Below are 14,164 nucleotides of genomic sequence, written 5' to 3'. Positions count from 1 at the left end.
TCCCCAAGGATTGGAGAGGTAGAAGGGCAGTGGCAGAACTCAAGCATTGCAAATGATTGACTGTCTCCCATCTCATCCATTTGTTCCAATTCACAGCACCAAAATGTAATACCATATTATTGTTTGGAAGCATGTAAATAAAATTATATTGCATCTTCAAAGCCATTGGATTCTTTTGAGGAGCTAGCTTGGGCCACAGTAATTCATATATTGCCTTGGGTTTGTTTATTCTTGTACTCTGCATTTCACTTTAGAGAATACAGAAATATTAAAGAAAATATGCTATAACTGGGCCAGAGTTGGTTAAGAACCAAAAACAATTGATCCTGAAGGAGTTTTGAGTTTTTTATGAGATATGGAAGATGAGCTACAAGAGGGTTTTCCTCTTAGACAAAGCCTAGAAATAATAACTTAAGATAAGATAAGATAACCTTTATTGTCTTTTTTTTACTGTGGGTACAATGGCACACATCAAAAATGAAATTTAGCTGTCCGCTCTCAAAGTGAAACACATACATGACACACACACAACACTTACATAAAAGAATCTCTCTTCCAAACCCATGCCTTTCATTTGCTCTGAATGTTTTATTTATGTATTTAATGATTTGATTTCTACTCATGCCAACCTAATCAGGATCAGTGTATGTAAACAGAAGCACTGAAGCACTGAGGATGTCTCCTAGTTGGATAATGAAACATCTGCAATAAATCAACCAGCAGAATTGCAATTTCTTATATGAAACTCAGGAGATCAGAGAATTGTTTCCAATAAGAAAACATGGGTCAGAGCTTCTCTTCAATAAGGCCCCATTCTGTTTTTTTTAGTTAAAATAGGCATGATTTTGCTTGGGAAGGACCCCAATTGATAGTCTTTGCTTGGAGGCTGTACTGCATCACCTGGTTTCTCCAGCTACCCTAACGCTGCCTGTGTTCAGCTTCAGGTATTCAAAGTTTGGTATTTCCTAAGGCTGACATTTCACTGGTTCAACTGGAGTAGATTTTTTAAACTGACAACCATATGAGCATGATGTTCTGTACTAACTAAAGATTCTCTATGGTTTTGAAAGCAGACCCACATAGATTCAGTGTGGATTGCAGCTGTCTAAACAAGTTATTATGAGGTTGAGTAATATTCATTCATTTATTTATTTATTTATTTATTTATTTATTTATTTATTTATTTATTTATTTATTTATTTATAATTGAATTTCTATACCGCCCTTCTCCCGAAGGACTCAGGGCGGTGTACAGGGCAGTAAAAGCTTTACATACAAAAGTTAAAATGAAATTAAATTAATTAAGCCCTAACAATAAATAATTAAGAATACCCCAAACCCTTAAACCAGGCCAGCCTGTTCAAATAAATAGGTTTTCAGATCCCAGCGGAAAGAGTGAAGGTCGGGAGCCATCCGGAGGTCAACTGGTAATTGATTCCAAAGGGCTGGTGCGCCCACAGAGAATGCTCTCCCCCTGGGGGCCGCAAGCCGACACTCTCTGGCTGACGGCACCCTGAGGAGGACCTCTCTGTGGGAGCGCACAGGATGAAGGGAAGATGACGCCGGCAGCAGGTGATCCTGTAAGTAGTCCAGACCCATGCCATTTAGGACTTTATAGGTAATCACCAGCAACTTTCACAATATCAACTTTCACATTACCCTCCCCAAGCTAATTGTGTTGGATTAGACCCAAACCATAGCTTCCAATACCATTCCTCTAAGCTTGATGAACTTGAAATCTAATCCATGATCTCTGAATTTTTTATCAAAGTTTGATAATATTGTTAGATATTAAAACATGGTGTATGAACACACTATGCAGAAATTACACTATCAAATAAAACATCCACATGAATCTCTGCAAGCAAATTCTTCTACCAAATAGGAGATCTTTATTTTTATTTTGGGGGGCTTTCTGGATCTTTTGCAAGCAAAAATTCTGGCAAAACTTAAAAATGTGAACAGCTGGGAAACAGAGTAGATGCATAAACCTCATCTTGAGTAAAGATGAGGTTAGTGAATAAATGCTAGCTAAATAGAGCAGTTTAAAACATCTATGTTCAATATATTAAAAAGAAAACAAAACAATATACATACTTTAACATAGATATAAATATTAACATAGTTAATATCATATACCCTGGTCAGTTGCACTCAACAACTCAGTGTGGCTTTACATGATATTTCCCCCCCCTGCCCCAAGAATGAGAGGTGTGTGATTAATAATGGTAAGATTGTAATACTGATGTAGTATGGGGGGGGGGAAAGCAGAGTGGCAGCATTCATCAGAGCTCTGCCGGAGCCCCTGCCAACAGCTGGTCAGTTGGGTAGCAGCTGGCTGATCTCAAGATTGGCAGTTGTTGTTGTTAGTTGCGAAGTCGTGTCTGACCCATCGCGACCCTATGGACAATGTTCCTCCAGGCTTTCCTGTCCTCTACCATCTTCTGGAGTCCATTTAAGCTCACGCCTACTGCTTCAGTGACTCCATCCAGCCACCTCATTCTCTGTCGTCCCCTTCTTCTATTGCCCTCAATCTTTCCCAGCATTAGGCTCTTCTCCAGTGAGTCCTTCCTCCTCATTAGGTGGCCAAAGTATTTGAGTTTTAGCTTCAGGATCTGGCCTTCTAAAGAGCAGTCAGGGTTGATCTCCTCTAGGACTGACCGGTTTGATCGCCTTGCAGTCCAAGGGACTCGCAGGAGTCTTCTCCAGCACCATAGTTCAAAGGCCTCAATTCTTTGGCGCTCAGCCTTTCTTATGGTCCAACTTTCACTGCCATACATTGCAAGATTGGCAGTGGTGCACAACTAATCAGGTTTCCTGGGACAGTGGTGGTCAGCCAGTGACTGGATGCAGTCACCTGAGGTGTGGCACAGGCTAGGTGTGGCCTGTGACCGGTTGGGGCATCCTGGGATGAACACCTGGTGAGGGAATCTCCAGAAATGAGGAGGAAAGAGGTGGCACAGGCCAGAGGAGAATAAAAAGAGAAATTGGGGATAAAGGAGGACAGAGGAGGAGGAGGAGGAGGAAAGGAGACGGTGAATGAAGCAGAATAGCAAGCAGAGTAGGAGGCAAAGTAAATAGAAAAAGAGGAGAAGAGAGAGAGTGAGAGGTGGGAGAATACAGCACAGGACCAAGAATGACTGGGAGATAGCATAACAAAGGAGACAAGAGGAGAAGAGAGGCTTACTGACCTGTCCTGCAACCATACCACAGTGTGGTCTCTGCTGGTGGGACTGCACAATGAGTGACTGAGGAGAGAGAGAGAGAGAGAGAGAGAGAGAGAGAGAGAGAGAGAGAGAGAGAGAGAGAGAGAGAGAGAGAGAGAGAGAGAGAGAGAGAGAGTGCTAAGAAGGCAAGTGGGCAATCTAGTGACCAGAGTGGGTGCCAGATGCATTAGAAGACAGCAGAGTGAGATGAATCAGGCAGTGGGTGAGCCAGTGACCAAAAGGCGTGCCAGAGGCACCAAAGGAATGCAGAAGGCTGATCCAAGTGAGTGGGCAAGCCAACGGGATGTGCCACAGTAGATCAGAGGGGAATTAAGCCAGGTGAGTGGAGGCACATGTGCAAGCAACCAGGATGGGATGACAGCCAGGGCAAGGGGCAGAACAAGAGACACCGAGACACCAGTGACTGAGAGTGGGGAAGAAACTAATTGCCTGGAGAAAGGAACAGAGGGTTCCAAACTCCAGTGGCCCTTTCAGGGGTAGCGCTACACTAACATTGCCACAGAATAATTGAGAATTGACAACATACAAGTTTAATAAAGTAGTATGATTTTTATTAGCATGAAGGAACTGATAGGAATATTTAGCTCTTTTCAATCTAATCAAAGAAAGGGACCAAATTTTATATTTATTTATTTATTTATTTGTTCGGTTTATATACTGCCCTATTCCCAAAGGACTCAGGGAGGTTTACAAGGCAAAATTTAAAAACAATCCAATATAAAATTAAAATAAAATTAAATTAAGTCTAGCCGCAAAAATTAAATCACAATTTAAAAACATTAAACCCCTCAGTCCAGACCAGATAGCTCAAAAAGCCAGGTTTTTAGGTCCCGGCAAAATGAACAAAGGTCGGGGGCAGTCCGGAGTTCTGTTTGCAGTTGATTCCATAGGGCAGGCGCGCCCACAGTGAACGCCCTCCCCCTGTGGATTGCCCGTTGGCAATCCTTGACCGGCGGTACCCTGAGGAGGCCCTCCCTGTGGGAGCGCACAGGACGATGGGACATTGGTGCTGGCAGCAGGTGTTCCCTTAGATAATCCGGGCCCATGCCATTTAGGGCTTTATAGGTCATCACCAGCACCTTGAATCTCACCCGGAGGGCAACCGGAAGCCAATGCAGCTCGCGGAGAAGAGGTGTTACATGGGAGTATTGGGAGACTCCCATCACAACTCACGCGGCTGCATTCTGCACCAGCTGAAGCCTCCGAGTGGTCCTCAGGGGCAGCCCCATGTAGAGAGCATTGCAGTAGTCTAGCCGGGAGGTCACGAGCGCATGGGTGACTGTGCGTAGCGCATCTTGGTCCAGATAGGGTCGTAACTGGCGCACCAGGCGAACCTGGGCAAAAGCCCCCCTGGCCACGGCTCCTATATGATCTTCCAAACTGAGCCGTGAATCCAGGAGGACACCCAAGTTGCGGGCCCTATCAACAGGGGGTAACACCTGTTATATGCAATAGGGGGAGAGATGGTCAGCTAAACTTATCATATTGTTTGATTTTGCTATGACCACACACATAATCAGTCAATATTTATTTACCTAAAGAGATAAACAGAATAACCATGGGTGGGCAAAAAAGCAATGGGATCCAAGCAATGTCTCATTTCCTGCAGGCTTCTCCATTGATTTTGCTTGTGGGAAGCCAGCAGGGAACATTGGAAATCATGATCATGTTACCACAGGGATGCTGCAATGGTCATAATTTTGTGAGCAGTTCTCAAAACATGGGGATTTAATTTCTAAAGTAGTAATGGGTCCTGGATTTTTAACACATTCTTTAAGTTAGTGCCAATCTAATATTATTGTTATTGTTATTGTTTATTACGTCTTTATTAGGTAAAATAATGCTTTTGACATTTTTTTACAGTGCACATCAATATCTTTTCAAATTGCCACACACTCTGCTGAGGAATAATGTTTTGCTTAACTATTGTCTCAGTGTATTGTATGAATTCAACTAAATGTGGCTTATTTCACAAATCACAGGCAAGAAAATTTTGACTCCATATGATGTGTTTAGCAGGTTGTTACTGATCTCTGCTGTACCTGTAATAGCTAATTTTTTCTGTATTCTTAAGAAAACTGACTAGCATAGCTTTGTCAATTGGGAGCTTTACAAGCAAAAACTGTATCACTAGAAGCTTGTTAGATTATTCCCTATGAATTTATGTATACATTTAATATACCACAAGGGGAGGATTGATGGCTCAGCAGACAACCTGGGTTTGTGAACTGGGCACTGTGTAATGAATGAACTCTGGTTACTTATGCCAACTGCCCACCTAGCAGTTTGAAAGCATATAAATGCAGGTAGATAAATAGGTACAACTTTGGTAAGAAGGTAACAACATTCTGTGTCCCTTGGCATATAGCCATGCTGGTCACATGACCACAGAAATGTCTTCAGACAATGCTGGCTCCCTCGGCTAAGAAACGGAAATGAGCATTGACCCTAGAGTCAAATATCACTGGATAGGGAAAACCATTACCTTTATAATATACCACATTCTACACTGGAGCAACTTTTAGAGGAAGCATACTGATAGCCTCCCACAAAATACATTATATTAATCTAAATGTGTATGAACAATTATAATTAGCTATCCTATCCAAGAGAGGGCACCATTGATCCAACCAAAATTAGCAATAGGTACTCCTATTACAGTGGAGATCACTTCGGTCTCCAGTAACAATGACTGGAGGCGCTTCCTCAGTAATTTAGCCTTGATCATTTGTACTGAAAGTATCTATTCAGTTGAATTTTAATTAGGAATATCAGGACCTGTCCTGCATTCTTTTGTTTTGTGGTCTTTTATCAAACTGCCACTTATAAAAAGGACAAGTATAAGAAGTGGAAAGAGGGGCACATGACTAAGGCAGAATATCAGCAAATAGCCCGTGCCTGCAAAGATGAAGTGAGGAAAGCTAAGGCTCAAAATGAACTAAGGCTTGCGACCAAAGTCAAAAATAACAAAAAAAGCTTCTTTCAACATATAAAAAACAAGAAAAAAGTTAAGGAAATGATTGGTCCATTAGTGGGGGAAAATGGCAAGAAGGTGACAAGCAACAGGGAGAAAGCAGAACTATTTAACTCGTTTTTTGCATCTGTCTTTACACAAAGGGAAAAAACAGTCCAACCTATCAAAACCAGTGCCATAAAAAACAGAATAGAAATGCAAGTTAAGATAGGCAAGAAAATGGTAAGTGAGCACCTGTCCAGCCTAGACGAGTTCAAATCACCAGGACCAGATGGATTACACCCCAAGGTTCTCAAGGAACTGGCAGACGTGCTCTCAGAACCGCTGAACTATATTTTTCAAAGATCCTGGAGCACTGTGGAACTACCAGAGGACTGGAAGAGATCTGATGTAGTTCCCATCTTCAAAAAGGGGAAAAATATAGATCCAGGAAACTACAGACCTATCAGCCTGACCTCAATACATGGGAAGATTCTGGAAAAGATACTCAAAAAACAAATCAGCGAACACCTTGATGCAAAGTCCTCACTAAAAGTCAATATGGGTTTGTCAAAAACAGATCATGCCAGGCAAATCTTATTGCATTCTTTGACCAAGTGACAAAATTAGTGGACCAGAGGAATGCTGTAGATATAATTTACTTGGATGTCAGTAAGGCATTTGATAAAGTAGATCACAACCTACTACTTGATAAGATAGAAAAATGTGGGTTAGATAACATCACCACCAGATGGATTCATAGCTGGCTGACAGGCCATACTCAGCGTGTGGTCCTCAATGGAACTGCATCTACATGGAGGGAAATGTGTAGTGGGGTGCCCCAGGGCTCTGTTCTGGGCCCAGTGTTCTTCAACATCTTCATCAACGATGTGAATGAGGGGATAGATGGGGAACTCATCAAATTTGCAGACGACACCAAGCTGGCAGGAATAGCCAATACTCCAGAAGATAGGCTTAAAATACAGGAGGATCTGGACAGACTCGAACACTGGGCGCTATCTAACAAAATGAAATTCAATGGTGAAAAAAGTAAGGTTCTACATTTAGGCAGGAAAAATCAAATGCACAGGTATAGTATAGGTGGTACCTTGCTCAATAGTAGTAACTGTGAGAGGGATCTCGGAGTCCTAGTAGACAATCACTTCAATATGAGCCAGCAGTGTGCTGCAGCTATCAAAAAAGCCAACACAATGCTAGGCTGCATTAACAGAGGGATAGAATCAAGATCACGTGAAGTACTAATACCACTTTACAATGCCTTGGTAAGGCCATACCTGGAATACTGCATCCAGTTTTGGTCACCACAATGTAAAAAAGATGTTGAGACTCTAGAAAGGGTACAGAGAAGAGCAACGAAGATGATTGAGGGACTGGAGGCTAAAACATATAGGGAACGGTTGCTGGAACTGGGTATGTGTAGTTCAGACATGTCAAACACAAGGCCTGGGGGCCGGATCTGGCCCGCGAAGTGGTTTCATGTAGCCTGCAAAGCCATCCTGGAAACAGTGAGGGAATGGCCCCCGCTGCCTTGGCCCTGGCCCAGAGACCCTCCTTCTGCCAGAGACCCTCAGATCTGTCCCACTCCTGCCCAGGCCCCCATAGGCACCCTTGATGCGAACGATGTAGAGCTGGCCACGCCCACCCAGTAGGCCATAAGCACTCTAGCCACACCCACCCAGTAGGCCACACCCACCCTGGCCATACCCACCTGGCCCCTTGAGGGCAACCGCAATGCTGATGCGGCCCTCAATGAAATTGAATTTGACACCCCTGGTGTAGTTTAATGAAGAGAAAGGTGACGGGTGACATGATAGCAGTGTTCCAATATCTCAGGGGCTGCCACAAAGAAGAGGGAGTCAAGCTATTCTCCAAAGCACCAGAAAGCAGGACAAGAAGCAACAGATGGAAACTAGTGAAGGAGAGAAGCACCCTAGAACTAAGGAGAAACTTCCTGACAGTTAGAACAATTAACCAGTGGAACAACCTGCCTCCAGAAGTGGTGAATGCTCCAACACTGGAGGTTTTTAAGAGGAGACTGGACAGCCATTTGCCTGAAATGATATAGGGTTTCCTGCCTGAACAGGGGGTTGGACTAGATGACCTCCAAGGTCCCTTCCAACTTATTATTATTAATTCTCAATTACACATATTAAATCCATGGTTTTATTCTGTGATAGGGCACATTTCTAACTAGCATCAATTCTTAGATGGCAATAATAGTGTAGCCGAATCTTCATTTAAAGTACTGATAGCATCTTAGTAGGAATAAGTGACTGGATTAATTTGACACAAGGGAGGTTATTAAATCTTGAGGGCCACTATTTGTTGTTTGGCTGGCATGCATATTTGTTGTATGATAAGAAGGTAGACAACGTGTTTAGGGTGCATATTTTAAGACAGGCATTGCTGAGAGTTTGGAAGAAGTATAGACATAAGTTAAGTTGCAAGATACCATTGTGGGCAATTCCAAAACACGCAATAGAAAATATACATGCTGGCTTCAAACATGATCTGACTACGTACAAGGAGATTCTCAGTTTGGAAAGAAACGTTTGGTGTTTGAAATCATATAGCTTCTTGCGAGAAGAGAAGGTTGTTCAAAATTGGTTTCAATATACTCAGTTACGGGCCAGGTGGAAAGAAGACCAGAAAAATGGATTTACAATGACTGATGAAAATTTGATAAAGCAAATTAGGAATCAGGGACCAGCACATATCAAACGGATATATCTTGCATTGATAGAGATTGACTCAGAAGCAGAGCTTGTTAAGGATTGTATGATAAAATGGGCCCAAAATATCCAGGAAGTCATCACAATGGACACGTGGGAAAAGATTTGCGTGAGGAACGTAAAATTTACACAAGCTCAAAATTTAAGAGAGAATTTTTACAAAATGTTTTATAGATGGCATTTAGATCCTAAAAAGCTTGCAAGTATGTATCCGAATTATCAGCCTAAATGTTGGAGGTGCGGTGATGAAGACGCAACATATTTTCACATATGGTGGACTTGTAAAAAGGTTAAGGCTTTTTGGATAAAAGTCTGGTGGAACATGCAGAAGATTTTTAAACAGAGGTTAAAGTTTTGTCCGCAATTTTTTTTGTTGGGAATAATTACAGATGCCACAGTTGTGGACACCAAGTTGATGTTGAATTTAATTACGGCGGCAAGACTTTTGATAGGCCAATACTGGAAGAAAGAGGAATTGCCGACCATAGAGGAGTGGACTTTAAAGGTTTCCGACCTGGCAGAGATGGCGAAGATTTCGGACTATTTGAAAGATCATTCGCAAGAATGCTATATTATGGAATGGAGAAAATTGATTGATTTTATCCAGAACAAGTATAGGGTTAAGAAGTTTTATGTAGCATTTGAATAAGTCTTCTTTCGTTTTTTTTCTTTTCTTATCTTAGTTTCTTTTTATACATATTTAATATTATTATTATTTGTTTTATCCTATATAAGCTAGAGAGTGATGGATTTTAGAGTTTATAATTGTTAGTATATGATTGTTTATGATTGCTTTTTATATATATACCTTGTATTTAGCTCTGGGAAGTCGGGGGGGAGGGGGGGAGGGGGGAGGTAGGGAGGGGGGAGGAGGGAGGGGGAAGGGGGATTCTTAAAGGAAAACTGTATTTTAAAACTTTTCAATTAAAAAAAAAGTACTGATAGCATCTTGACATCTCTTCCATTTTGCTTTTTTTTTTTTACTAAGGTGATGGAAAAGGGATGAGATTAAATTGACATCCTCAAATGTCAGAGTTCAGCAGAGAAACCCTAATTGTATATGGAACTTAGTTCATAGTAAATGTATATAGCTGATTTCTATTTCCAATTCCACACTCAGAGGAACAAGGGGAACAGACAGACCAATGGCTCATTTAAAATATATCAGATTGGAAAACAAGATAATGTTGTCACTTCTTTTCCTTCTGGTTTGATGTAATTGGATTTAATGATCTTGAACTTTTAAAGAGAAGACCCTGGATAATGAAGCCTATATTTGTACATTGCATAGATTTAATTTCTCCCATTATGCATTCTGTCTTAAGTCCTAGAGCACAGGTCTCCAACCTGTGGGTAGTGGGATAGGCTGGCCAGTGTGCGCACATGTGTGTGCATCCCTTGCTTGTGCTAGTACTGTGGTTGCGGGGCACGAAAACAGGATGCTGCACCATGCAGTGCAAAAATGGGCCACTGCTGTGCTGTGGGGTGCAAAACGGGACACCGTGCTGCTGTGTGGTGCTGCTTGTTTGCCCCTACCGAACCGGTAAAGAAATTATTTTTAAACAGTGATTTGGTAAATCCTAGAACCCTCCCCCCTTGGCCACCAGTTTCAGAAAAGGAGATACAGTCCATCATTAAAAGCTTAAAGAGCAATAAAGCCCCAGGCGAGGATTTTTTACCAGCAGAATTATTTAAGAAATTTCCCAACTGGTGGGGCCCTGTATTAGCAGGTCTTTTTACACACATAAATAACACCTGCCATATACCAGACGGGTGGAAGATGGCAATAGTTGTCCCTATATATAAAAAAGGGAATAAAAAGGATCCTAGTAATTATAGGCCCATCAGCCTTATTGACATTGTAGCAAAAATATATGCTAGGTACCTTTTGAACAGAATTGAAATCTGGGTAGAGGAAAACAACATCCTCACAGAAGAACAAGCAGGTTTTAGACAGAACAGATCTACTATTGATAACTGCTTTGTTTTGAACCATCTAATTGCCAAATATGCCTATAAGAGGAGACCCCTGTTTGCTGCTTTTATAGACCTTACAGCAGCATTTGATATGGTAAATAGAGACGTAATATGGAGTAAATTGACATCTCTTAAACTAGAACCCAGACTTCTGGCTTTGATTAAAGCCCTTTACACAAGTACCTGTTTGAGGGTGCGGTATGGGGTTAATGGGGCCCTGACTAATAGGATTCACATAAATAAAGGGATAAGGCAAGGGTGTATCCTGGCCCCATTATTATTTAATTTATACATCAATGATTTGCCAGGGTTAATGAAGGATACCATGGTACACATGTCGATGATCCTAAATACTTACTGTAACAGCTTGCTTTATGCTGATGATATGATTTTATTATCATACTCACAAGTAGGATTACGTAGGCTATTAAGAAGATTCAGCTCTTATTGCCAGGATAACTCCCTAATTATTAGCAAATCCAAATCAAAAATAATGGTGTTTGGAAGAAACCATCAGAGACATGTGGCAATTAGACGGTGAACCAATTGAACAGGTTAATACCTTTGTATATTTGGGAGTAACTTTTTCCAAGACTGGATCTTGGGCCTGCCATCATCAACGAAGTACATTTAGAGCAAAAGCCTGTTTGAATTTATTGCTCAAACTAAAGAATCATAGTTACCCAGGGTCCCTAGCTCCACTACTCAAAGTTTATAAGGCTAAGGTTACGACAATGCTCTTGTATGGAGCAGAAATTTGGGGTCTTTATTCAACCACAGCTTTAGAACGAACACAGTCCCAGCATCTGAGATGCATTTTGGGTGTAGATCCAAGAACATCTGCTGCAGCAGTTAGAGCTGAATTGGGAATTCATACAATTCAGGCATTATCTAAAATTAGAGCTTATAACTACTGGTGCAAAGTTAATGAAATGGAGACTGATAGACTCCCCAAATTATGCCTACTAGAGCAAATAAAACTACAATCACAAATCTCCTGGATCACCAAACTAACAAATTTTGTAAGAAGCTGTGGCCTTCCTGTTTCTTGCGTAACAGGAGAACAATCTAAAAAAAGAGTTGCCCAAAGAATTAAGGATATAGAAGCACAAACTGATATAGCTATCCTTAGTAAGGTGGGTAACTTGAAATGGCTGAGTAAATACAAATGTACTTTTCAAGTGGACAGTTATTTGAAGTCACAACTTCCAAAACATCTTAGGGAGATATTTACGAGAGCAAGATTTGAACAGCTTGACACAATGGTCAGATATGGGAGATTTCATGCTATACCGTACAATGAGCGTCTCTGCATTTGCGGAGCGGCAGAGGTAGAGGACCTGGCTCACATCCTATTTGACTGTTGTTTGTATAAGAGGGTGAGAGACAGGTATCTTGGTCTATATACCAAACGAATGACCCATTGGGATCCCCATATCAAAATAACTTACCTTATGTCCGGCCAGAACTTGAAAATAACATCCAACGTAGCACAATATTTGAACAAAATGATCCAGTTAAGATCTGCATATGTGGGACTGATTGGGGTAGATTGTAAGGGCGACTCCGAAATATAATGTTTCCATATTTTATCTATATCTTAAATTTGCATTTTATTACTATTTTAACTTAAATTGTATTTTAATTCCATTTTAAATTGTATTTTATCAAATTCCATTTCGGATTGCTTTTATCTAGTTTTGGTGACGGTTTGTTGCTGGAACTTTGTACTTTGATATGGCCCAAGAGCTAATCAATAAAAGTTGTTGTTGTTACTGGGATGTGAGCATTCCAGGCATACTATTTTTGATGGTTTTTGAAAGTTAAGAACTTAATGTTGAAAGGGTTACTGTTCTTAAATGTAGTCGTCATTTAATACAGTAGATTCATGTCTTCATGTCTTTCATTCCACCTTTTTCATCTTCCCCCTCAGGCAGGAGGTACGGCTCATCATAAATACCAATCTACTTAATTGTTCCTCTTCAGTGTTCTGCCCACATTCATATATCACTGCTCAGTCCAATTTTCTCCTCATGCTAGTTGTACTGAGTCCTGTGTAAGAGTAAGTAGAACTTCACTGTTTTATTATTAGCAGTCTGTTAAAAAGATAATAACAAGGTAGGTGGGAAGGGCAAGAATATGGACCGAATTATACAGGCTTAATCAGGCTTTCTCCATCTTTAGCTGAAAGAGAAGAAAGTGTTTCAAATGCAACAAAGTTGGCTTTCTGTATTTTGCAGTTGCTATATATTCCTAAAGAGCATCTGAATGAATGTTGAAATTAAAACTGTTTACTGCTTCACCCATTAGGGACAGATTTAGACAGAGCTACCAGGTGTCAGGAATGTTTTGAAGTGAAATATATTTGCATTCTTACTCAAAATATTGTGAGATCATCCAGACATTTTAGATAAGATTGCATCATTTTGCTAACTTATAATTGTGAAAAATATAATTTGGGGGCCTGAAGATGACATCTGAGGATATTCCCCTAAAAAGAGATCTGGGATAAATATAAATATCTGGATAAATATCTGGGATGGCACTGATCTCTAAAAAGTGCAATCTTCCAAAAAATGGAAGATCCATCCATCACCATTACTCCAAAGTGCTTACAAAATGTTGGAATTATTCCAAAACAGTTGTCCGGTCACTCTAAGCTTCCTAGAAACATCTTATTGTAATAAAAAAATCTTTTCAATGATCTTACTCCCCAAAAAATATCTCAACCCAAAATAGTTGCATGTCTCTTCAGTGCCAATATCTCAAAATCTGGATTTTAACTAAAGTAGAAGAGAGACAATCAAAATTATAGGGGGAGGAAAAGGGGGAAGAAGCAAAGTATTCAGATCATGCTTAAATAATACTCTTCTTTCCTAAGATTCTTGTTCTGGATCCAGAAGATACTCATGGACTTCACCATTAGTATTTGGGTCTTCTTAATCCTACTTTACTGGCCATGGGATTCAGAAACACGAAAATATGAAGCCATCCTTAAGGTGCCAAATGGAGGACGATGGGGTACCTGGGGAGAGATAATATTATGTCCCACAGGACATGTTAATGGCTTTGCACTGAAGGTATTTTACTTCTGCCACCCTATTACTCTTCTGGTTTATGAGCATGTTCCTCCAAATACAGAATGGCATAATAACTTAAACAAAAATTATGTAGGGGACAAAGGGAGGAAGAAGAGAACAAAGGGCTAGTACAAAGCCCTACATGGCATGGGTCCAGATTACCTACGGCAGCAC

General features: G+C 40.8%; 1 protein-coding gene across 1 annotated transcript in view; it reads left to right on the top strand.

Annotated features, from left to right (window-relative positions):
• Positions 1–13,819: 13,819 nt before the first annotated feature.
• Positions 13,820–14,164, top strand: part of LOC310640393 (vitelline membrane outer layer protein 1-like) — a gene marked incomplete at both ends in the record, with an annotated part of 63,818 nt that continues 63,473 nt past the window's right edge. Inside the window, one exon of the mRNA XM_083362602.1 lies at positions 13,820–13,990. Coding sequence (XP_083218728.1) covers positions 13,820–13,990 — 171 coding nt within the window. The remainder of the gene's footprint in view (positions 13,991–14,164) is intronic.

This window comes from Vipera ursinii (assembly GCF_947247035.1).
Source record: "Vipera ursinii genome assembly, chromosome: 4".
NCBI classification, from domain to species: Eukaryota; Metazoa; Chordata; class Lepidosauria; order Squamata; family Viperidae; genus Vipera; species Vipera ursinii.
The sequence above is the reverse complement of the archived record's forward strand: the minus strand, read 5'-3'. Positions and strand labels throughout refer to the sequence as shown.